The 26,150-nt window shown below is 40.5% G+C and overlaps 1 protein-coding gene across 9 annotated transcripts in view; it reads right to left on the reverse strand.

The window, feature by feature from the left end:
• LOC119740773 (regulator of G-protein signaling 7-like) overlaps positions 1 to 26,150 on the reverse strand; it is a 132,061-nt gene that overhangs the window by 60,431 nt on the left and 45,480 nt on the right. For all 9 annotated transcript variants that reach the window (XM_038216189.1, XM_038216188.1, XM_038216193.1 and 6 more), the window contains exons 6-8: positions 25,094 to 25,158; positions 18,878 to 18,954; positions 1,592 to 1,748 (exon numbers count right to left, since the gene is read on the reverse strand). In XM_038216189.1, coding sequence (XP_038072117.1) covers positions 1,592 to 1,748; positions 18,878 to 18,954; positions 25,094 to 25,158 — 299 coding nt within the window. The remainder of the gene's footprint in view (positions 1 to 1,591; positions 1,749 to 18,877; positions 18,955 to 25,093; positions 25,159 to 26,150) is intronic.

Here is a 26,150-nt window from a genome sequence, read left to right on the forward strand (position 1 = left end):
GAGGTGGAAAACGAAATGCAAATAGAGAAGTCCACACATCAGGCGCCAGATAAGCTAATTTATGCCGCATTAAGCCGACTCTCTGAGGGGACTGTGACAGTAATCTTGTAAGGGGCTGGCTTCAAAAGCTGGCGTGATGTCATCCACGCCATGACAGAATATACGGCCATGGATGAAAAAAGACAAGAACAGAATGCAAGAGTGATTTTTCAAATATTTTCCTTCTGATTTATAAAGATTTTTTTTTCATGAAGACTTCTGCAGCTCCTCTGTATTTACATTATGCAACTATTTACAATTATATAACTGACATACAGATCCTTGTCATTTGATTGGTGGAACTCACATCACGTGGCATTCGTTATTGCTCCCATTCATGCCGCGGCTCAAAAAAGTATTATCCGCCCATGGGGAATGGGAAATACTATTCAACAGTTAGGATCATGACGCGGTATTTGTGTGCAAATGCATGCTGGTGTGCGCTTTCAGCGTTGCGCGTAGCGCGTATTGTTCCAAAGAGCCAGCGCTACATCGTTGGGTTCAAACATTTTCGTGAAGGGGTGGTTTGGAAGAGAGAAATACATTTTCCTCCAGTTTTGTATTGAAAAAAGTTCATATATATCAAATGACAAGGATCTATATGTCAGTTATATAAAACAAATATTGAGTGGCTTTTAATTGTGAAATGGGAGGAATATTATTGCTCGGTAAAATCTGGACTTTTCCAGTTCACTCGGCTTCGCCTCGTGAAATGGAAAAGTCCAGATTTTACCTTGCGATAATATTCCTCCCATTCCACGCTGAGCCACTCAATATTTGTATACTATATAATAGTTGACATTTTCCCCCGATAATTATTAATAAAATGCCATGAAATTGGTCTCAGATTTCAGCAGATATTGCTTTGTCTGCTTCCAGTTCGGGCGTGAAGCATAGTTATCCATACTTTAACTAACCTTGCTCGTACATGTATGAAAGGATGGTTGAACCACTCTAGTCGACTATTTGGAACCGGACCACGGGATACGCTTCCATTACTGGTTACCAACAGCCGTGCGCATCATATAAGGCACAATGGGGAGCCAGGTTTAAGATGATTCGTATTGACATTTTGACCGGCGTTTGACTAGAGGCGTTCCCTTGCTACTATTAGGCCCCCCCCCCCAAAAGTTTCTGGTTTCTGGTATGGAGCTTGTCCAAAAAGTGGTGCGGCGACGCGGCTTTTTTTTTTTTTTTTTACCTGATTTTTTGCTTCAAATGTCGGCTGATGACTGCAAATGGTGCCCGACTAAACTTACGGTAGTTCAAATATATGGGAGTCCAGAGAGGCCACATAAAGCTTATTCTCGACCATAACCCAATCTAAAAACACGTTAAAATTGTGCAGCAGCAGGATTCCAGTCAAACCAGTGAGTTTGGCGGTTTGAGACATCATCTTTCATTGAAAAATAACCTTTTTTGCCGACGTGCATGGCTACGGCGACGCGCGCGCATACCAGAAACAGAAGAATTTTTTTTTTGGCCTTAGTACACAGGCGTAAGTTACGTCACCAGTCAACCACTGAATGAGCAGTCACTAAGCCGCACTTACCTTTTTCTTCTTGCATGTGCGATTGATCCGACTGAGTTTCTTGATGTCCATCTCTGTGGTGTTGACGCAGCCCGGTACCGGCCGATGCACATCCCAGAATGCCCTCTCCTGACTGTCCAGCACTTTCCTCTCCATCTTGTCTCTCTTCTTGTCCACCCTGGATCAAGAAATAAAAACAACATCAACAAAATTAATTTAATTTTGGGTTGCATTCCTCACCGACAGAGTTTCATATCAGTACTGCATTCTCAAAGTTGTCTAGGCTTGCGAGAAAATATTTACAGGCTTGCGAGAAAATATTCCCAAGCTCACTCTGACGGGGCCTCAAATCCACAACCTACTAGTAAAGACTTCTTACCACCTGGCAACTCGACCACCTAAAAAAAATCCACCTGCCAAAAATTCCATCCAAATGTTGCGATACGCGCTGACTTGGAATGGCCTGGGGTCAAACGGAAATTGGTTAGCATACACAGCAAATACTTGCCAAGCAGAAAGTGGTTACCAGCCAAGAATGTCATGAAGCGTCAATTGCCTGTGACTGGTACTCTCGTCAGTTAGCAAGAAACTTTTAGCTTAAAGGGAATAAACAACATTTGCAAACATCGAAAAATAAAACTACCAAGATTTTAAGAAATACCTTATTAGGATGTTGGTAAATGAGAGTCTAAAGCATCCTGTAAAATTATGGCACCTGGTGTGAAGTCATTTTCAAGAAAATGGTATTTTTGTATACATTTCCAACGATGGTCGGCCGACCATCGTTGGAAAAACCTAACTATATTTCAACTACTGCTCCAAATTTACCTTTTTTCAGTCCAAATTTTGTTTGGTATTGGTTACATGTTCATGAACGGGTGCAGGCCAGCTCTAGAGACTGGTTCCCTTACCTTACAATTTTCTGGCAACTATAAATTGATCCATTTCATCTTTAGTGGAGTCAGGGAACCAGACTACTTGAACAATTTTGTTTTTCTTGGTTTTTCCAGCATTTTCGAACATAAAACTTCAAACATGTCAGTGTAACAACATTTGATCTATTATACTAACCCCTCAAATACTCCATTTCTGAAAATTACAGCAAAAGCCAATGATGTACATTCCCTTTAAGTCCATTCCTACATCCTATACCCGAGATTTGGGTGATTCAGAGTTCGCAGCGTATTCCTATTGCTAGCACTATCAGCACGGAACGGTGACTGCAAGGCACAGAAATTTTAGCCCGGCTTACTTTAACTGTGGGATAATGAAGTAACAAAATGCCTTGCAAGTAAGGTGCACACTATAACATGTGCAAGTTCCTATACAGGCAGACAGGGCCTCTAAGCAATGCACTTGTCAGGAACCCAGAACTACAAAGCTAATTCAATCATTGGACTTTAATAATAACAAGCCAATTCATTGATTTTTTCCTTCTAAAACCTAAACCGTACAAAAGAATGCAGAGGGAAGGGCAACAAACACATCCCTCTAACCAAATGTTGCCAAACAATTAGGACGCTTAAGAATCAGCACCTGTGACTTAACGAGGCCAAATTGCTGCATTGAAACGGGGTCAACGCATTTAATTGCAGAACGGCGGCGACTCCTGTAAACGAAGTGCTCGTAGGCATTATAATTAAAGAGACGGGGGTTGTTTAAGCTGTCGAATGGCAAAGGTGATTTTAGGGGGGTTTGGGGCAAGGATTGGTCCTCTTCCTTTCAAAGTTCAATTTTCCTTCACACGATGCCCGAGTTTGTGGCAAGGATTTTTCCTTTTCCTTTCAAAGTTCAATTTTCCTTCACGTAATACCCCGAGTGTGGGGTTAGGATTTTTCCTCTTCCTTCCAAAATTCAATTTTCCTTCACACAATTCCCGAGTTCTGCATGGGCAAGATTTTTCCTCTTCCTTTCAAAGTACAATATTCCTTCACACAATTTATTCAAGATTGGGGCAAGGATTTTTCCTCTTTCTTTCAAAATTCAATTTTCCTTCAAACAATGCTTTCGAGTTTGGGGTAAGAATTTTTCCTGTTCCCTTGCAAAGTTCAGTTTTTCTTCACACAATTCCCCGAGTTCTGGGCAAGGATTTTTCTTCTTCCTTTCAAAGTTCAATTTTCCTTCATGTAAAACCTGGAGTTCAGGGCAAGGATTTTACCTCCTCCTTTCAAAGTTCAATTTTCCTTCACACAATGCCCAAAGTTCGGGGCAAGGATTTTACCTCTTCCTTTCAAAGTTCAATTTTCCTTCATGTACATGTAATACCCAGAGTTCTGGGCAAGGATTTTTCCTCTTCCTTTCAAAGTTCAATTTTCCTTCACACAATGCCCAAGTTCGGGGCAAGGATTTTACCTCCTCCTTTCAAACTTCAATTTTTCTTCACACAATTCCTTCCAGTTAGGGGCAAGGATTTTTCCTCTTCTTTTCAAAGTTCAATTTTTCTTCACACGATGCCCGAGTTCGGGGCAAGGATTTTTCCTTTTCTGTTCAAAGTTCAATTTTCTTTCACACAATGCACGAGTTCGCAAGTACGGAGTTGAATGCCCAGTTCAGTTTATGTACAGCCCACTCATTCACGTGACGTCCTTTGAAACCACAAAAAAAGGTTATTTTGAGTATCAAAATGTCAAGAGAAAGTTGGGAGAAGGTTTGATACTCCTTTGTATTCTTAAAACAACAAATACTGCCAATCCTGCAGTCTAAAAAAAAATCACTAGTAAAAGGATTATTGAATCTCCAAACCAGTCACAAAGAACTCTAAGATTCACCGTCTTCGGCCGTTTCAGCCCACCTCTCTGAGCGTCAATTCCCTGATTTCCGCCAATGTAAACCGACACTTATGCTCTCTACTGATACCTCCAAGCCACATGTCTCTGACCCTGGCTTCGTTATCTTGTCATAATAGCACACATGAATTAGCCATATGCCGATATAACGCTCCAGTATTCCGCCAGCGCTGGTGCATGAAGCCTGTATCCTAGTACTTGGGAATCTAAGGACGGCTAATTTCAAGCCATGTGTAATTTAGATATAAGTAGGGTTTTTTTTTGTTGCTTTTACCATTCATCGCAGCTTGTGAATTATTCAACATGCTGATCGTAGGCATTTTTGCAGATTCAAGGTGAAAAGGAATTAACCCGGGGATTCTTATTACATTTCCTGAGGGACGCATCGAGGCATGGTTTCAGCAACAATTGTGACGGGAAAAGAGTAAAGACAATTTTTATTTATTACATTTTTTTTTACGCAGGATGAAGAAATGTAGGCTATGATAAATAAACATTTGGGATTCAGTTTCATGAAAAATAAGATTACGTGTCTACGATTCTGAAAGCAGTTCAGAATTCTAAAAAACTCTTTGACTTTAATTTTAAAAAAGAAAGTGCTGTTCACTTTTGGTGAAGAGTACGGGGCCAGTTTCACAGTGTTGCTTAATAGTAAGCATGAAAGTTATGCTGACTACCGGTATGGGAGAAACTTGTGCTAAGCTTCCTTTGGAATTGTGCTTTGCCGTAACAGTAAAGGGACAAACCTGTGTTCACAGGAACGGAGTGCCCATCTCTCTTTCGTTTAGCGATTGGGTCAGACTCATATGCTGCTGTGGGGGATCGCCACACCTCCTCCACAGCGAGTCTGTTACCTTCCCAGCATTGAATAATGCCGGTACCCATTTAACACCTGGGTTGAGAGGAGTAATTGAGGTAAAGCGCCTTACTCAAGGGCACAACACGCATGGCCACGAAAGGGCTCAAACCCACAACCTCACGATCATGAATCCTGTGCTCCACCGCTAGACCACACGTAACCTGCATATTACCTAATAAAAACATGTAGTGCAAGAGAAACGCTTCACCGTTCCCAATCAAAACGTCCCTGCGCATTCCCCCAAATCCACGGCCCAATCAATGCACAAACCAAGCGTCACATGTAAATTCTCCCTTCGCACACGTACGTCACAGTCATACCATCATACCTTCTTCATGCCCCCTCCCCCCCCCCCTCCTCCCCACCCTACCAAACTCCTAGTATACCCATGCAGGAAGGTCCTTTCTCCATGGTATACCCTAACGCTTTGGCCTAGGCTTACAGCCCTCAGAGCAGTTTACTCATTTCCATATAACCTAACGGGACACGAGCTAAGGATATTAAACCCAAGCATGATCGGAACACAACCCAGTCACTGATTCCATTTTGGAGCCCGTGGGTCTCTCGTTGAGATGACGGTGCCTGTGCAGGTCTAAGCTGAATCCCATGTTAAGTTGCTTTAGGCGAATCAAAGCTGATGCTTGGGTTTCTTGGTCTAAGTGAAATAGATGCCTGCCTTTCCAGCACAGAATATCAAGACAATATTATGCATGCGCTTTTTAATGAAATTGTTTTCAGAGTACGTTCTGAAAAAATCTGCGAGGACACAAATTTCCTTGCACTAACTGGTGTTGTTTTTTACTCTGATTTCAAAAGTTTGTGTGTGGGTGCCATTTCGATGTAAGCCCTACTGGTACATCTTATATACTGGATATATACTGCTCAATCCAACAGAATCCAACTGTGCCTAATATTTAGTTGTCTGCTGGATCCAACAGAGTCCAACTTGGTGTTTTTTATCAGTACCCAACAGAATCTGACTCTAAATATGTACATTTGTACCAGGGGTTTACTGCTCAATCCAACAGGCTCCAACGGGTATATGATATAGTTGGATCCTGTTGGATTCAGCAGGGTTAAGGTTTTAAACTTCATGCATATTTTGAACAAAAGGTGAAGCTTTGAAAAAGGACTGCAAATCTTATAAATTGTGTGTCTCCAGATGCAATGTATAACTGGAAGTTTTCAACTGTGCAAGAACAGCAAACAATATAACAGAGCAAGAACATTGGTACTTTGAAATGGTTTTTACTGAATGATATCCAAGCGCTGATCCTGCATACCGCAAATGAATAACCTCAGCCTAGACAATTTACGATTGATTTGTGATTGATTTGTGTGCCTCTCAGAATGAAAAAAAAAATTATTAGCATTTTATTATTTACGTGTTATCCAGTGATACATTAAAAAAAATGACACCAAAACTAAAAATTTGAATGGTACTGGAGTGAACTGACATAAGAACAACAATTTTTTTGACTCAAAGGAAAAAGTGCGTACCAAAAGGCACATACTTGTAGAAAAGGATAAAATTGCTTAGTCTGGACTTGAATTTCTGTCGGCTCAGATGTTTGATACCCACTCAGCCTGAGCTATGCCACCCTCTTGCCCCCCCCCCCCCCCCCTCTGAACACATGCCCACGTGTCTGGAGATAATTTTTTTCTCACCCGTTTTCTTAAGTTTGAAAAAATCATATAAGCTTCTCTGAAATGCAGGAATGAACAAGGTCATTCACTGGGAAAAACCAAACGTTTTCAGCAGTTAGGAATGACTCAATACCACAAACAGAACAAATTACAAAATATCACAGACATGTTCACTACTGCCCCTCCAGGGAGGCAATGATGTAAGCCAGAACTATCTGCATCAATTGATGGCTCAAGACTTGAGTCAAGACAGGGATCCGACTGCACAAAGTCACACATTTAGCACTTGGAGAACAGACAGCTCTTACCGCAGAGGTAAAGACACAGGATTTACACTAGATCCACACTTTACCTACCTCATAAAGTCAAAGATCCCTGAGATGCTACTAGGTGAGTTGGGCTCCCGGGGAGAAGAAGAGGTAGCCATAATAGACGGAAGGCTTGATGAATAACGTCTCCAAGAAAACCTTAGCAAACACACACACATATACGCAGACAAGAAGCACACACTGGAGTGGAAAATGCAGGCTGTCAAAACGGGGGTTCAACCTCAAGCAAGACCCTGGATTAAGATGTTGGTGATCTCATTCTGGGTTCTCTCTCCTGCAGAGTTAAACACACACGCTAACCGCCACACGCACATGCAGCCACCACTACACCACCTCACGCAGCCGTCTCCTCTAGTGCTCAACCGCACTGCTGCATAACCGCCACTCGTTGTCCATCCCACACACATCCAGCCGGCCCGCAGATTGAAAACATGCTGCGGTCCCGATGCGTGTACTTGTACAGTCTACCAGCCGACCTCTTCTGCTCAGCCACGCACATGAACATGACAAGGCGCTGCATACAAGTCTGCGTCGTCGTCGTGGCAATGAAATCAGCATCATGACCACCCCCCCCCTTTCACTTGCTATCTCACAGAGTAGACACCATTCATCACAGAGGGGTGAGCATTTGATGATGGGCTGTATCAGCTTCGGAATGTATATTGTACGTGTATGGTACGGACAGCTGTCTCAAACACTTACCCGTACATTTATCTAAAATATATAAGGTGCATGTACTTCGGGTGATTGAAAGGTAGATGGGGGTGATTAAAATTTCACAGATTTTTCAAAATCCACTGATCAGTTTATCTACTAAATTGTACCCCATGACATACTGAACACATTTGCCAGTTGTCATTAAGCTCTTCTACATGTACATCATTTTCTAGAGCTTTGTAGTTCTTTCCCATTCCAATCAATGCAATGCAATTACAGCCTCGCAACAAAAGTCCCATCTTTCAAAATCTCACACTATAATGCCTGTGTAACACACACACAAAATACCCTACAGTTGTCATGGCAACAATGAATGGTACATCCTGCAGCTCCTGGATCAATGTCTGCCATTGGTTGTCCACCTGCCAATCAATGAGTGAGTTTTGACCTTCAGATCCTATGTGCAGCTTTGTAGATGAGGCTGGCGAGCAGCACCAACATGAACTCGGGATGCTAAATTTATGTGCCCAGCAGACGTGCAATGACATTCTCATACTTGTACAGCATCACTGCCACAATGGAGGCAAATGTACATGTGCATGTACAATTTCATGTACGCACATATTCCATTGTACATGTGCACATGTACATGGACATACATGTACATCTCTCTATACAAATTGTTCCTAATTCTCCTGAGTACAATAACCAAGTGCTCTTGAGTTTGCAGTATGATAATTGTTCCATCGTTAAAGCTACAGTCCATCATTTATAATTTGTGCATTTTGTTGGTTTGAAGCAACAAAAGAGTTCAAAATCTAATGAAGGATACTGAGCAACTAACCTGATGAAGTTTCAGCTAAGCTTCAGCTGTACATTCCGAGAAAAACAGCATTCTAAGATCTCAATTTCAAATCAAAAGTTACTGAATCATGTTTTGAATTGTTTTGAATTGCAGCTATACGCGACGTCGCGCACTGATCCGACGAATTACAACAACCGCGCGCGCGTGTGCGTCGTTCCAATACTTGTGCGCGCTGTGCTGAATAACAAAACGAACTACTAATTTAGATTTTCCTACGGTGCTTCTTAAGAATCACCGTTGGAAATGCCTTCTTTCGTTGATTACTTCAAAATGACAGCTTCCCAGAAAGAATAATTTCACAGGGAGTTTAGTTCCCTTACTATCTTTCAACCAAGTTTGTTTTTAAACAATAATTACGCCAGTTACTTTTCGGATGGCTGCAAATGATGGACTATAGCTTTAAAGGGTGGTACCACTATGTTTCGCATAATTTCAGCCTATGTGTACTGAAGTGCCTATTAATTGGCCATTGTCAAAGAGCGTAAAAATATGATTTGATATTTTACAACCCCCCCCCCAAAAAAAAAATGGCATCGAGTAATCTGTACTAAATCAACCCATGATTGATTTCACATGTACTGTACACAAGTAATTCTTTGGTTGCAGGACTTCATTAAAGGTACCGTAATTTACAACAATTGCAAACATGAAAAAAAAAAATACCCAAATAATCTGAAATACCTACATACTTGACTGTTAGTGAATAAAAGTCTCAAGCATCCTGTGAAATCATGGCACCTGTCATGGTGTACTGTCATTTTTAAACTGACATTTTTTTAATCAATTTCCAATGATGTTCGACCGACCATTGTTGGAAAAAAAACCTGATTTTTTTTAAAGACTGCCCCTTTGATATACCGTAATTAGTCCACATTTTGTTTGCAATCGGTTACATATCCGTGAATGGGTGCAAGCCAGCTAGTCTGGTTCCCTGACCTTACAATTCCCCAATGTCTATAAATTGCTCTGTTTTTTTCTGAACTAGGGTCAGGGAACCAGCCTACAAAAACAGCAATTTTTTTTCTTGGTTTTTCAAGCATCTATGAACACAAAACTTCAAACAGGTAAGTGTTACAATGTTTGCTATGAAATATTAACCCCAAATGCACCCATTTGTGAAAATTACAGAAACAGCCAACATGGGCGTCACGAAAAAGAAAACGAAAAAAAAAAAAAGGAAAAAGGAAAAAAGAAAAAGAAAAAAAAAAGGTGCAAAGCCATATTGCTGTAAATTTGATGGAGGGGGGGGGGGGGGGAGGGCAAATGCTCCCCTGCTCATGCTCGGAAAAATGATAAATTGAGAATATAATGAAAAAGTTAAAAGTTGAAAAATTTGCTTTGCCCCCCCCCCCCGAAAAAATCCTGGCGACACCAATGACAGCCAAATGTTGTACATTTATGTGCATGTAAATTCCCTTCAAATGTCAGATTCTCAAAGTATGTATGCTCATCATTTTGAGTACAGTTTGGTAAGAAAAACTGCGAAAAAAAAATAACATTCATGAATGTATACACATGTACCGTACAAATGTATGTACGTGCACATGTAGATGGCAGGACTTTCACAATGTCAGAGTAGTTCTTGCTGAAAATGTTATCTCAAAAAAGGAACCCATGCCGCATATATGTATTTTCACAGTGCACTGGTCTAGACCGGAAAATACAATTCTTAATGAGCATCAGAAACCTTGCTAAATTATCTTACGTTATCCGTCAAGCCATTCTGTGAAAAGTTTGTACATGTATCGGTATATGTGCAATAGTCTTCATGTTTTTTTTTGTTTTAGCCTAAAAAAAAAAATGGAAAGAAAATGAAAAAAAATAAAACCAACCTTGATAATGAATAAAAAAATAACAACCCCCCCCCCAAAAAAAACACCCACATAAAGTAAACACAAAGACACAGAGTACCTATGTATTCAAAATATTTTAATACTTAAATCAAGGATATCAATCAGTAGATTAAAAAAAAAAGCAAAAAAGGAAGGAAAAAAAGGAGTGAGGAGGAGAAAAAAAGGTAAAAAAAAAGAAGGGGGAAAAAACAGTCCGGTTCCGGGAGGGACGTAATTGACTTTCCAGTATTCTGCTCAATTGGATTGCGGCCTTGGCAGCCGAATCGCATGCAGAATTAAGAAGGTAGGGCCGGCCCCTGTGTGATAGTCAGCAGCTTTCCTTGTCTTGTTCATTCAAGCAGAATACACACGATCCGTTGTGCACGCAAAACAAAACAAAAAAAAGACAAAAAAAAGGGATGACTTGCCAAGCCAGTTTTATACGACTGTCTTCGCTTTATTCATTCCTCACTTGTTTGCCTGTACCACAGTGCGAATTTACTGAGATGGAAAAACAGTGCGATCGGCTGGATTCCTTTCTAAATCTTCCTTTGTGTGCGTGTGACAATGTATGACATAAGGACATCATGGTCAATCTACATAACTGATTGGTCAAGTTTTTTCAACCGATGCATTAATTATTTCTGAACTTGCATATTGTGAAGACTTATTCACATTTTTAAAATCTGACAAGCGATTAAAGGAAAAATTGTCTCTTTTTTAGCTACAAACATTCATTTTAGGGAGGGGGATTTAACAGGACAAAATTAATTTGCAAACTTGTTTTCTGAATACAATTTAAGAAATATTTGTTTTTATGTATGTATGCACTTTTCAATTGATTTAATTAATTAATAATTACCAGTTGAAAAAAGATCTGTACTGAAATTTTGCCAACTTCACTAAATTAAATTAAAATGGTCAGATTTTTTTTTTACAAATTGCCAATGGCAGCTATAAGTCAGTGAAAGTACAATTATAATGCAAACGTGTCTATTCTTGTCACTGGAAGATTAAAAATCATTTGAAAAGATCAGTCCATGCTTTGTGGTATTGCATGCTGCAAAATAACAAACTTTCCTATTGAAGCGTTATATTCCCAACATTACATGTACATGAAAATTCAACCCATAAGAACATGTAACAAATAAATAAATGTCATATTTTGAATCAGGTTCTTCCCTTCTAATTCCTACACAAGAATACAAAGACCACATAAAGTGCAGAAAGCAGTAAATTTGGGGTTTTCTTGTAAAAAAAAAAAGCTTAGAATTATCCAGGAAATGGAATATTTCAGCAACCCATCCAACTCTTACTTCATAGTGTTTCCAAGCAGTGCATTGACACAAACATTTTTCACTCTCTTCAGATCCGTAATCGTGCCCAAATAATGAGTGCACCATACTTGAAGTCTATCAACTTCATTTGACCAATCCAGACATTTATGGCTGATTCACTGTACTGTTTATTATCACTTCAACTCTGTTGCGATCCATCACCGGACCAGGAGAAATCTCAGAGGCAATATTTTGTCTCGGAGCAGGCAAGAAGAAGGAAACTTTATATCTTGCTCAGTTCAAATTATCTGTTGATCTAAGATTTTTGGAATGTGGGGGAAAAGTCAATCAAAATTCCGATACTGTCAAAACCAATAAACAGGCAGTCATATTTTTCAAAAAATGACTGATAAATGGCCTGGCACTTTTATGGTGTGAAGTGTCGTTATTTTAATTTTTTTTAAAGCAAGTCACATTTTTGGCAAGGACGGACATAAATTTCACACTCAAGTAAAATTCATTTTTACTGTGACTTATTAATAGACCCCTCTCATACAACGCCATCTTCGTACGGAAATTACAACTGCGAATTCAATGCCATCAGGTACGTGTGTACGCAGAGTGCAAAATGTTCTAAATGCGTGTATGTTGCTTGAAATTTCTTCGGAATACGGCGTGGCACAACCGATACGCATCACGAAAATGCTGAGGCACGTGACAATCTGTAGGAAGTGACCTCATTTCAGAGAGACCTATTGTACTGAAATGATGCTACTTTCTGAAATCTTTCTTGTCAGCGTGACACCAACGATTCATAGACATAAACTAAGCCCACTCAGACAGACTCAAGTTGTAACAATTACATGTACTTACAATAAGAGAAAATACATCGCTTATGTTTGCCTTTGGGGGGGGGGGAGTCAGGTTGGCGTACAGGTATAGCTGTACCAGTACTTTCCTCGTCTTCCACCTCTGTGACCCGGGTTCGAATCCCGCCTGGGCCAATATATATGCGGATTGGGTTTTCAGTCCCTACCTGATTCCGTGGGTTTTTTCCCAGATTATCTTCTGGGCTTTTCCTCCCACCTCTAAAACTGTAATTTCTTCCTCATTGTCTTACTCTAAGTTGGTGTGATGTTTTCCCTGGGATGCTTTGCCGACTATATGATACAGATACAGATACAGATACAAAACTTGAGTCACAACTACATGTACATGTACCACTGACATCTATTTTATGGAAGTGACTGTACATTGTAATTATTGGAGGTAAACATGAAGGGCTCATTCTATTCAATAGTACATGTACCGTACATGAATATGGACTTTGTGCAGAAACACATGACCACCGATAATACATGTAGCTGCATGTGGAGGACACACTGCGTACATGCACTGATTCGCGCAAGTATGGCAAATAGTCTATAGAGCCCAATCCACAACAAGCACTGTTTCCAAAGAGAACAAACGTACAAGTACCAGTACTAGGGGTGCAAAACCATGAGAGCAACCAACTGACAAAGTGGCAACTAGACACGACCCTCTTTCAAGAACACAAGAAAGACTTGACACTGACTGAGAAATTTCCATCATACAACTGTGCTTTAAAACCCTAACTCCCTACTGTCTTTTACTAAGTACTGGACCAAGTCGGCCAAAATCCATCAATCACACTGCTTCCAATGCATGCTTTGCTTTAGGCCTCCAGGCCCTATAGTCCATCATACTTTATCAATATTTAGTCACACCAGGCCTGCAGGACCAAGTCCCAAAAAATCCACCAAAATGGGGGATGGATATTGATAGAGTTGGGAAGGTTAGGGTTAATATATGAGTTAATAAGGGAATACATGTAAATGTGTGCTTGGCCGGTTTGATACACTCCGGTTTTATACACTCTGTGGTGTGTGCCTCCCTCTGAAGTCTGAAGCTCTCAAAAATGGTCAGAAAGCACCACCTACAGTCCGTTATCAATATCTGTTGTGTCAAACCATATATGAACTGTATACATATTATTGCGTGCGATGCTAGTGTGGCAGGGCCAAGTTTTCCTTGTTTATTTTCATATTGTATTAAATAGGAGTAGCTCCCCTTAGAAAAGAAAATCATTTTTGTTTTAGTTTGGATGTCTCCCCCCCCCCCCCTTTTCCTGGTAGTGTGACCCCCTGTTTGTTTATTTTAGCCCACAAGTCCCCCCATATAAAAGCTGCCGCATTGTCATGCCAGAGTCATTATTACCCAGCAGACCAGCAGTGAGACAACTTAACATCATATAGTCATATATTTCCTCCTACCTGGAGAGTGTCTTCCTAGTTGTTTCTTTTGTCTGCTAGTCCAGTCATTCGTTTTTAGTTCATTCCTGTGCTTTTAGAGCCATTTCCTCTAGTGCTGTGTGGGTTTCATAAACTTTCATTTCATTTATATATTTTCATTTTGATTTCAATTTTGGGTTTATTTCCTTTTGGTTTTTAACTTTTTTTGTTCTTGGATTTTGATCCAGATTGAGTTTTTTTTAAGTATTTGAGAAAAATTGTTTTTCTTATTTAAGGATAGAAGTGGTTTTGTTTTGTTTGAAGATTGTTACGAGACTAGATTAAATTTTTGGAGAAGTTTATTTTTGTTTCCTTGATTCCTTTTCTTTCTTTTTTTGTCCCAGTTTAAAAAAGCTAAATCGCGACATAATCATTGGAACCAGGTTTTTTTTCTCTAGTGATCCATTTTTCTACGTTACACTACCATACATGTAAATACTGGGCCATTTGGTAGCCTGAAGTGTCGGAGAAAAGTTGAAAGTGGTGCGTGAGAGTTCTGCCATTAAAATGATTCTAAACTTAGATTTCCATCCTTTTGAAAATGGCAGCCGCCTGTAGAGGGTATTAGTATATCCCAGCGTATTGAGAGTGCCTGTTACTGCCCCCTGTTGAACCGCAGGTGTCGGTAATTACCAACAGGCGTAGCCCAGCCAAAATAGTAACAGCCTGGTGTTGAGCGTGGCGTGGTGTGGAGCGGCGTGCGTGTCCGTGCAGACAACGGCACGGCTCAGATCATACTTACACTGCTGTGACCCCACAGTGAGGGTTCATTAAGGGTGCTAAATATATAACCAATAGTGGCAGGGCTGCCAATTTCAAAATCGCAGGAATTTCCAATTTACAGTATCAATCTAATTTGCTCTTTTTAACATTACTCAACCACACAACTTCACTACTAACGTGGGAAAAAAATTGGGCATTATCTTTTTATTCCAAGAACTGCCAGTGAAATGTTTCACTTATGCTCTCTTCGGCATCCTCTAGATCATCATCATGATGTTTAACCCTATCGTACCTGAATCCATCAAATTCCACACCCCTGATTCGGGGGATTTTAGCGGATTCAGGATACCTCCATATTGAAAAAGTTGGGGGATTTTGATGGATTCAGGACATGAAGCCTAGCGGTACTGCAAGACTTTGATGGATTCAGGATAGCTCCATATTGAGCAGTTGGGGGACTTTGATGGATTCAGGATCTCAACAGATTTACTCCCAGCTAACTGGTGGATTCTGTTGGACTCACTGGCCAGGGCAAAATTGATGGATTTTGGCAGATTCAGGATACTTTCTAGTAAATATACCCAAGGGGTTAGGGTTAAAGCATTGCATTTTGGTACCACTAAATCTGAAACCCCCGAAAATTGTGCAACATGTAGATTTTATTGCAGTCGAACTCCATATGCAACAGCTTTGAGAACCTCCGCTCTGTTTGTAGGTACCGGTAGCTAGTAGCTAGCTATTTTAGTTTCAATCATATGTCAATGCTTAAACCTATTTCCAGTTGTAAGCTACTCCTATCAGGGTTTACATGTACATGTACTTATGTGCATCTACCATACAATCTGTGCACTGACGACTGGTACTGGTAGAACAGATTACAATTCGGGCGATTCACAATGCAGTGCGCCACCAAGAGTTTGCCACAGAGAGTTCATTTTTCCCAGTGCATTGTGGGAGATGGTCGACACATTCACAGCGCGTGACATTTGAAATTGTTCGTTTTTCCGGTCAGTAGTTTCATAAACATATGATTCGAGTATATGTTTGCCCTTTTCTTTTCTTTGTATCAATATGGTAATTTTTGATAAGGCGGCAGAACGCTTTGCCTAAATCTATAACAAATTAGCTCAAATTGTCTACTGACACTCATTCAAATGGACCATGTTTTGTCGACCGTAAACTTGAAAAGTTGACTCCCCATGGCAAACTCTTGGTGGCGCACTGCATTGTGAATCGCCCGAATTGCACTCGCAATGCATGTGTTGCGGTGGCGTTTTCATAAAATTCGTTGAAATATAATTTTACAAAATCACACTTTGCGGGGAAAAGACCGACAGAAAAATCAGAATTTTGGAAATAAAATTGAAAAAGTCGGATTTCCGATTAAAATTGGAAAAGTTTCATCTCTAAGTGAAGTGGGGGTTTTGTTTTAAAAAACCTGTTTTGGGGCTAAAATTATGAATTTTTTGCAGCACTTAGGCACTGTGATTTAATATGCAAAATTCAAATGTTATTGTGCGTTTTTGTTTAACTAAGGCAGAGAGAAAACTTCATATTTTATGCCAGAAGAGTATTTTTGTTTATTTGTTTAATATATGTTTTAACTTGTAAATGTACCAAAGATGGGTGGACAAACTGTAACGTCACCAACCGTAACGTAACTAACCACAATTTTTGGCAATGCTTTAAACTGATGAGAGAAAATTGAGAAATGTTAAATTTGTCAAAACACTGGCCAGTCAGTAAGCAATTACACAAATACTATAATTTGTCTTAGCTAAATCCCATTTAAGGAAACTATTTTTATGCAAAGACGTGCACTTTAACCACTAGACTCATTTACCACCCAAAAATGCAAATAATTAATAAAAAAAAATATTTGTTCAAGTGCTAATAGTTCGGTGCAACCATTACTTAGGTATCATCTACTGTGAAGGATCGTTTTGACTTGGCTGTTTTAAGTTTTATGAACCTTCCAAAAGAAAACAAATTGAAAGGTTTGACTGGAAAAAAAAAAGAACCTGCTGGATACCTTTAAAAATGTCCTCAATAAAAAAAACCTGACAATCCCAAGTGCCTCATTAAAGCTGCAGTCCATCATTTGCAGCTATCCAAAAAGTAACTGACGTTATTATTGTTGAAAAGCATACCTGGTTTAAATATAGTAATGGGACTAAACTCCCTTTTGAAATTATTCTTTATGGCAAGCTGTCATTTTGAAGAATTCAATGGAAGAAGGCCATTTCCAACGATGCGTCTAAAGACGCATTCTTGAAAATTTGCATTAGTAGTTCGTTCTTAATTTGGCAAAGCGCGTAAGCGTTGACAGGACGCATTCGCGTGCGCGGTTGCTATAAATCATCCGTTCAGTGCGCGACATCACGTACAGCTATCGCCTGAATGAGAACGTGTCCCAGACGCTGAATTCGAGCACAATTCAAAACAAGACTCAGCAACTTTTGATTTGAAATAGAGATCCTAGAATATTGTTTTCTTGGAATATACAGCAATCACTGAGCTAAAACTTCATCAGGTTAGTTGTTCAGCACCCTTCTTCAGAATTTGAGCGCTTTTGTTGCTTCAAGCGAACATAACGTACAAATTACAAATGATGTGCTACCTTTAATACAAGGGAACATAATTATTATTATAAAGTTGACTGGTTGATTCTCATTGCAAAGCCATGTTTTATTCATCAGTGCCTTAACTCATCCGAGAATTTCTTCAAAAAACAAACAAAGATATCGACACAACGGCACTGGATATCTCAGACAGGTATGACCTTAGTACTACCTCAAGTCAAGGACATTGCTCTGCGACAAAAGGGGGAAAAAAGGCGTGGGTTTTTCAGAGAACTAAAGGCCAGGGCAAACAAATTCAATGCCGTCTCAAATCATCCCGACCAAGCAAGCCCTTCCCCCCCCCCCCCCTCTCCTACTGTCCCTGGCGCTTATTGCTTGTACACCAGCCAAGCGTGAAACGCAACCGCCAGCTGAAAATTACCACCGTGATGAACTGGGCAAGGATGGGACCTGACGGGGGCAGGTCGCGTACCGGCGCACACCGCTGATTGTACTACGTTGCAGTAACTGACCCAACCACAGGGCCTATACCTCTTGGTTATTAAGTTTAGAGCATACAAAATATGCATTCCTGCACGTTTCTGCTTTGTGACTGCAAAATTCCTTTTCTTCTTGCTTTCAAGTCAAGTGAAAAACAAAATACTGTCTTTTTTTCCATATGCAGTGCGATTTAATGAATGTATTACTTAATGACAGAGTCTTGTTGGAAACCAAGAAGAAAGAAATTTGGGCCTAAAGGGTTGCACTTTGTCTCGTGCTTACAAAACAACGAGCAAATGTCTAAATCATAACATTGCCATTAAAATTCATGTACCGGTAGTATGATACCCCTCATAAAAAAGGGCTCCGCACCCCTTCGCACCTCCCTACTTCCACACTCCTTTCCCTTCACGCAATGGTCCTTGCCCAGCGCTTTGCAAGAAATTAACACTCTGCATCGCAAATGTTAATCAATTATGATCCAGCAAATGTACATCCGTCTGGAAGTGATCACTGAAGGAAGCTTCCTTAGTTGAAGGAAATTGGAAAGGAGATTTGGGGGGGGGGGGAGAGATGATGCAAGAAAAAGCACAAAGGAGAGGACAGGAAACTGGATTTGTACAATGTTGCCTCAACCTAAGGATACTGAGTGAATAACTAATAAGGTGGCAGCTTTACATCTTTCCTTTCTTCCAGGAAGTGCTGTCATTGTCCATGTAGCTTTTGTTTCTTTGTTTTTAATTTTTGTTGAACAGAATAATGATATAAAAAAAACCACAAATTGCTCAAAATCTAAACTACGTTGTAAAGAGTGGAAATTGAAGAGGAGAGAGAATTAGCAAGGCTTTTTCCTGAGAAAAAAAAGAAAAAAATCAAAACTATTTTCATTTTATGTGTGTGAGTAAACGTGAGCAGACCAAGAGACAATACAAAAGCATGAAAGGTTTACGGTACTTACTTGGCCTGGGCTTCCGCCTGCATGAAGATGAACTCCCATTTCCTTGAGAACATTCGCTGCAGCTTGGCCAAGTTCTCCTGTCGGTCAAAGGTTAGACAGAGGTCAAATTAATCAAACGCTACATTATATTCCCCCGAAATCTAAACATGAATGTACGTAAATGTACTGGACTTAATTCATTTAGAGTTTTTTCACACGTATAATTGCAGTGGCGCATCGGGGGGGGGGGGGGGGGGGGGATTTGACCTTGGTGATATGTACCATATGTGGCCTATTTTTGAGTAGTATAATACGGGTGTAAGTGGCACCACCAACGTCAAAATAGTCCCCCCCCCAAAAAAAAAAACCCAACAATTCTTCGGTCAAAAATTTGGGCCAAATTTTTGTGAAAGTTTTATTAACTTCTACAAAATTTGGAAAAAAAAAATTGTGAGCCCCCCCCCCCAGGTGCGCTACTATATAATTGATCATTTTCACTACATGTACGTTCAAGTGCAATGATAGTACATGTATGTAAGCCATGAACTTGATGGATATGTGCAACTCATGGAGAGTTTGTTTTCAAAATACGATACATATCCATTGGGAAAAAAGTGACTAATTTGCAAATTTATGCAATTTTAAAGAATCAAAACAATGAAACAGCTGTTTCTAAACTTAATTTTTCGCTTGATTATATTCTTAAATTATGTTTAACTAAACAACCGTCGAAACTGACTTTGGGGAATCTGAAAGGTTTGGCATTCATTGCGTTTTGGAAAACACCTCTAATAGGCCTACATAATATTTTTTTAATATTCTGTTTTAGTCGGAAGCTTCAAAGGTGATCAGTAATTAGCTGGGCCCAACGCTAAGGGTTCAGGTTGACTGGTTGCACTTCAACCGGAAAAATTAAGAATACTTAAGCATGCATGGTCACAGAAGGGAAAGCAGTACTGTACATGCTCCCCTACATTCGGCTACAAAGATCTGCTAGAAGAGTGCATCCCCCTGTACCTTCCAGGCTGGGTTTTCCTCTAAGGGGCCTTGTCATAAGATGGAAATCACCACTGCCAACTTCCAGGGACATGAGATAAAAAGTGAACATTTCAAGCTCGCAAAGCTTGATACCTTAACTCGCTCTAGGTATTTTTACTAGGATGCAACCTCAATCCTGCAAAATCCTCCCACTGCCTCTATGTAAAAATTGAAAACAGCCTCAATCCTGCAAAATCCTCGGTGATTTCTTGAATGGGGTCCATGGAGAGGTGACCACTGCCTCAATCCTGCAAAATCCTCCAGCAATCACTGTCAATATGTGGAGGCAGAGCCAGTGACATCCTGGAGCAGTGTGTAGGATTTCGAGGTTAATCTAGGCCTAAATTTATGCACGGCTGATCATAACCGACACATGGTCTGGCCCAAGACCTTGACACAGTGCATCTTCCAAAAACAGCCACACATTTTCTGTGCCGCAATCCTGCAAAATCCTCCATTTTGCAAAGAGGATTTTGGAGGATTTGGGAAGGTTTTTCCAGCATGCAGTGTTTACTGAACTCAACCTACACGTATATCCCTCATTTTGTTGATTATCAACAGCAATTAATTTAGGAACATTTCTTGTCTCTCTCAATAAGACAATTTTTCTACAGAGTAAAACAAGACAATATTTCTAATATCAAGAAATTTAGGAAAATCGTTTTTGTAACAAACTCCCCATGCACCCACTCATAAACAAACAAAATGCAAATTTGGGATTTCAAAGCATATATTCGGGCTGCCAATTTTCGAAATGGTGAACGCATCTGAAATTGAGTGCATTTCAATCCAAACATTTTGCTGCGCTTAACAGTGATTTACATTCACGCTTGCATGAAGTTTATGAACCAGTCTCGACATTGAGATAGAAGACAATTTTGTGCATCATACATGTACACGGCGAAAATGGAAGAAAAAAAGAAGAAAAAGAAAACTATTTCAAGAACTTTTTACTATTGGAGAAGGACAAATCAGTCTTTTTGAAAAGAATTATTTCTGAATTCTGATATCAATATATGAGAGAAAATAGTAGTCGGCAGTGTATAATTTTTCCTTATGTGTCCCCCCCCCCCCCGAAAAAAAATGAACACCCCTTCTGGTTAACAAGAGCAGCAATATTTTGTAGATGTAACAGACATGTACATATAAAGGTTTCTCAAGAATAACAGTATCTCTTTCCTAATTTCTGAGCTGTACATTTGTACAACGTGTACCGGTACTTGTATGCACATTGTACCCACACCGTGATGTACATATGTACATATTCGTAAAATGATTGAACACAGATTCATGCCCGAACATGTACAAGCATGCAGTTTCACTTGTACTGACTTGGCAGAGGGCAGTATAACGATCTTGCTAATACTGTACCTCACCTGAATACATGTACATGTACTTGTATGTCAAGCACATGATAACTGCATGGCTACAGCAAGAGGGCAGTATTTAATGAATGCAAGATCCTTTAACCAAAAGAGTTTTGGCCACGTTTTATCACCACAAAACATGCAAAATGCTGACCAAAATGATCACACAATAGTAAGATCTTGGAGCTGTTAACGTGACCATTACAGAAAGCAAGTGTTGCCCACAAATTTGGGCCTTCAATGGGATGGATTTTGTACAGAAAGAACCTTTCAACGGTATTTCCCATTATTTTGAAATTAGGGTTTGCTCTGACTAGAGTAAATGGCTGTTAAGTAAAGGTTCTTGGGGTACATGTATGTTTAGTGAAGTAAATTTTAAAGTTTCGGTGGTCTTCAGCTGACAACTGAAAGTGAATTAGAAAACAAAACTTTCTTTTTCCCCTTTTTCGGCCTCATGCAAAAAAAAGAGGAACATGTTTTTTTTCTAATGTATATAAGGTCATCAAACGTCATCACAAAAAAGTAAATCCAGTCTAAATCAAGCTATTGAAATAAACTATATCACTCATTATTGTTTTCCTTTCGTACTCATGTCCTGAATTGTGATTGGCTCAGACATGAACATGTGGAGAACATTAACCAATTCAAATTAATGTATACAAAAGAAAAAAGCACTAGGTTTTGCATGTATACTAGTGAGAAGAATGCTGCCCTCTTGTGGTGACTTTCAGGTCTAGCCTCATGAATCTTTCAATAGACATTATGCATTGGGGTTGTCTCAGACATGTCAGAGGGCATTCTTTGTTATTTTAATGTCTTAACAATGAATGCACAAGGTGTTTACTCATGCCTAGCCTAGCGATACAAAACCATTGCCCCCTAACTCCACCTCAACGCATAATGTCTATAACAGATGGATCTTGCTAGCCTAACATGTGAGAGCATGTTCTTTTAAGGCAGTTGTCAAATTCATTATTTTGCAGATAAATTCTACCTTTATATCTGACTCAGAGTAACATTTTTAATATTAAATATTAAACAAGCCATGATAAACATACATTTTAGAAGGAAAAAATTGTTTTATATTTTCCATTGCAAAAGTCAGTGTCACATTAACACACCATGCAAGTTTGTAAACAATAAACCGTGGTCTATGGAACAGTCGGCACGTGTTTGCAAGATTGGCAATGCACAGGTAGTGGAATTTCTTTTCGCTGTCGCAAGACAGGTGCGAGTGTATTGTATGCCTTAGTATAATAAACAATGGTGTGTTACGTAACAATCCCCCAAAGCCTTCAGTTCACTCTCGGTCAAACCAGTCAACCTTGCCGTTACACAAGTTACCGTGACACAACCACTACCTACATCTCTCAAGATCATGTCTCAAGAAGACAACTCCTTGTTATCACAGGCCAAGTTCGGGCAAGGACCATTAGTCGACTAGTGGTTGATTTGTGACGTACAGTACCTTACGCCTGCGCACTAATAGCAATGTGCGAACGTCTCTAGTCGAACGCTGGTCAAAATGTCAATGCAAAACGTCTGGATCCTGGCTCCCTGCTGTACGTTATGAATGCGCGCGGCTATGGTTACCAGCGATGCAACCAGCCCCAGTAGGCTGGTTCCAAATAGTCGACTAGCGTAGTCAACCATCGTCGACTAGACAGAGTTCGGGCAAGCGTTAGTCGAACAATGGTTAACTATAGTCCTTGCGCGAACTTGCCCACAGCTGAGCGGAGGAAACCAAGAAATCTTGCGAGTCAGCTCAGGCCCTCACCAACTCCGCTTGCAAAAAAAAAAAGTTCCAAACCTAAAGAAAGAAGAAAACCAGCAGCAGTGCACACATTGCGAAAAAAACCTTTCGCTCATCGAGATGGCACTACAGAACATTGAAGCACTCGACATTGAAGAAGCCAAGAACAATCCTAAGGCAACCATCAAGGTGATAACGGAAGCCAGAAGCTGATCCGCATCACAGACCGGTCAGAGCTAGGTTGGGACGAGATCAAAGAATATGTCGCCAAAGACTTGGCTTCCAATTCCTCAGACGAGAAGCAAATCAAGAAGGCACAGAAAGCTGCCGCCACCGCCAAGAAACCAAAGCCGAAAAAGCGTCCCGGCAGCACCAAGACACCCAGAACCACGCCATTCTTGCCAAGGCCGCTGGCATCTTTACGTGCTGTTCCTTATCGTGAGAACAATTTTCACATTAATGAGGTTGCTTGGAAATCAAGAGGTGGTTGCAGCAAAGCATGTACAATATTCACGCTGCATAAACATGAAAAAGCCACCATAAGCCAGTCAGTAGATAGACACAACTTGGACTCATGGCACAAAACGAACATACCGGTACACCAAACTGGCAAGAACCTTTCCCTTTTGGGTCACCGACAAATTTCCTGACTTTTCCCTGATTTTAAGTGTTTTTCCAAATTCTCTGAGTTTCCCTGACTGGAAAAATGGAAACTCATTTTCGAGTTTTTCCCTGATTAACAGGGAGGCTGGGAACCCTACACATGTATTTTCTGACACATCTCGATATCAGAATATGTTTTTTGGTCTCACTTCCTAGAAAACCTTTCAAGGGAGTGCGACAAGAAACTTTTCTTGAATTAAGAAAGTTTCCTGATTTTAAGAAAACCACAGTGTACGCTCTCATGGCCACACCCATATGGTCATGCCCACACAAATATTCATATGATACTGCCTAGCGAGTTGCGCCTTGTCATGGTGGAGACCCTTGTGCGTTCCCGTGACCCAGAGAGCTATGTCGGCTGGGGGCCATGTCCCCCCTGGCAGCTCCAAGCAAGCCTGACAGGTCGAAGGGTAGGAACCAGACCAATTGCAACTCAAACGTCTTCTTGGCAGCAGGAGGAGACAGTCCATCTGGGGCAGACGTCTATTGTATCAGGCTTTCTGGCCCAACTGGGCCAACTGGCAGGCGGAAGAACCTCGGTCAACGGCTGGCAGTTTCCAGGCATAGTTAGTTTGCCACTGCGGGGCAGCCCATCATCCTTCTAGTCGTCCTGCTTCGGCAGTCCACTAGATAACCACACCTGTAACCATGCCGATGTGGTCCAGCCCACATAAAAGGGGTGTGCATCTGAACCGGGTACCCGACTACCTGACCGCTGATGTCAGGAACTGGTTCCAGATGGGATCGGGTACCCGTAACCAACTTTACAAGTTACTTAGTAACTTTTCTGACAATGAAAACTTAAGCTTTTGAACGCCATTTGTGGGGAATCTTCAAAATGAAAACCAGGCTACATGGAAAACCAGAACCGATTTCACGTTTACGGTATGTGCATTTTTACGTGTGACAGATGACGCTCACGAAAAATACAGTTTACACCGTAAAGCTATAAAGCCCTTCCAGGATTTGAATTTTGGGGTTGGTTTCTTTTACTGGTACCCGGTACCTGTGGTTTACTTCAATAGGGTACCAGGTTCCTGTACTACCCGTAAATGCACACCATCACCACATAACCACACCTACGGCCACACCTACATATGGACTAATTCGGCGGACACAAATTCAAAGCCATTTTGTAGGTGGAACTCTACATGCCGCATGCGTTCTTAAAGACAAGGCGCGCTCGCATTATGGCTAACCCTACTGGTCCAAGGAGCGCGAGTCTGGTTCAACGCACCTCAGAAATGGCATCTACCTGTAACTAATGGTCGCCGTAATAGGCCGTGTCCGAAACGGGCTTCCAGAGCTACGGCTACGTCTATTGTCAGCGCGTCCCCGTGTATTTTCAATGGGCGCAGACCTAGACCTAGCTCTAGACAGCTGATTCGGATGCAGCCTTAGTCTATATATACTCACCGCTTCGTAGTCTGCCAGTTCCAGCCTGGACTTGTTTTGCATAGTTCGTTTGCACAGATAAACAGCTAGAAAAGGAAACAAGAAAAAAGAAAACATATGAATGAAAAATGCCTATTAAAATATTCAAACAAAAGCTAAATAACTAGACCTACATCAAATTTGTTCGAGCACACACACTTTGTGACTTTATTTTAAATTTTGAATCAATAAGAACCATGCGCAGATGCAATACAAGGTGAAGGCCATACAATTTGAAGAAACTTAACCAAGTATTGAGATGTAGTGTGTGGAACTCGTTAAAATGTGTCTCGACTATCGAATATCCAACAAATTAACCCTAACTCCCTACTAAGTTTACTAAATAAAGAACCACGTCCGTCAAAATCCATCACTCACTGTGCTTCACATACATAACATAATGAAATCCAACGCTGAGGTGCTGGTTGATTTGGATGGACTTGGTATGTCTTATATACCCAATTTCATGAAACTCATTGTATCTCACAAATTTTCATTTCACAAAATGCGTCAGAAGTGCGACGCCTCGTATATGTATTTATAGCACAACATGGTGTATGTTGTATGTATTTATTTAGCGTACAGCAATTAGTCGTCCGATACTCAGCACTCGTGGGATCTCCTTTCAAAAAATTTGTAAAACGTAAAAGGTAAAACAAAATGGCGGACGTGTGATGCAGTTTTAAAGGAAAACAAGCTCTCAGTGGACTGAATAGCTACTTTGAAATTTCAACTGCAATATTCCAGGCTAATTCATATTTTATGCATATTCCATTTACAACTTTACACACATTGTATTGGTATTATAGTCTTGTTTATGTATTCTTATGGCATCAAACTGGCTAAGAAAAGGACGCTTCTTATTTTGTGATGACCACTAGACACATCGTAACTTGCGTCGTCGTCAAGGAACTTACGTGTTCAACACATTGCAAGTTTCGTGAATGGATCGTACAACGCATCATGAGTTGCGACGTGTTACACGTCGTAACTCGGGTTGCGACATGTCACACTGCTTCGTGAAATCAGGTGCAGCAGT

The sequence above is a fragment of the Patiria miniata genome, unplaced genomic scaffold, assembly GCF_015706575.1.
Source record: "Patiria miniata isolate m_02_andy unplaced genomic scaffold, ASM1570657v1 HiC_scaffold_5, whole genome shotgun sequence".
Classification (NCBI taxonomy): domain Eukaryota; kingdom Metazoa; phylum Echinodermata; class Asteroidea; order Valvatida; family Asterinidae; genus Patiria; species Patiria miniata.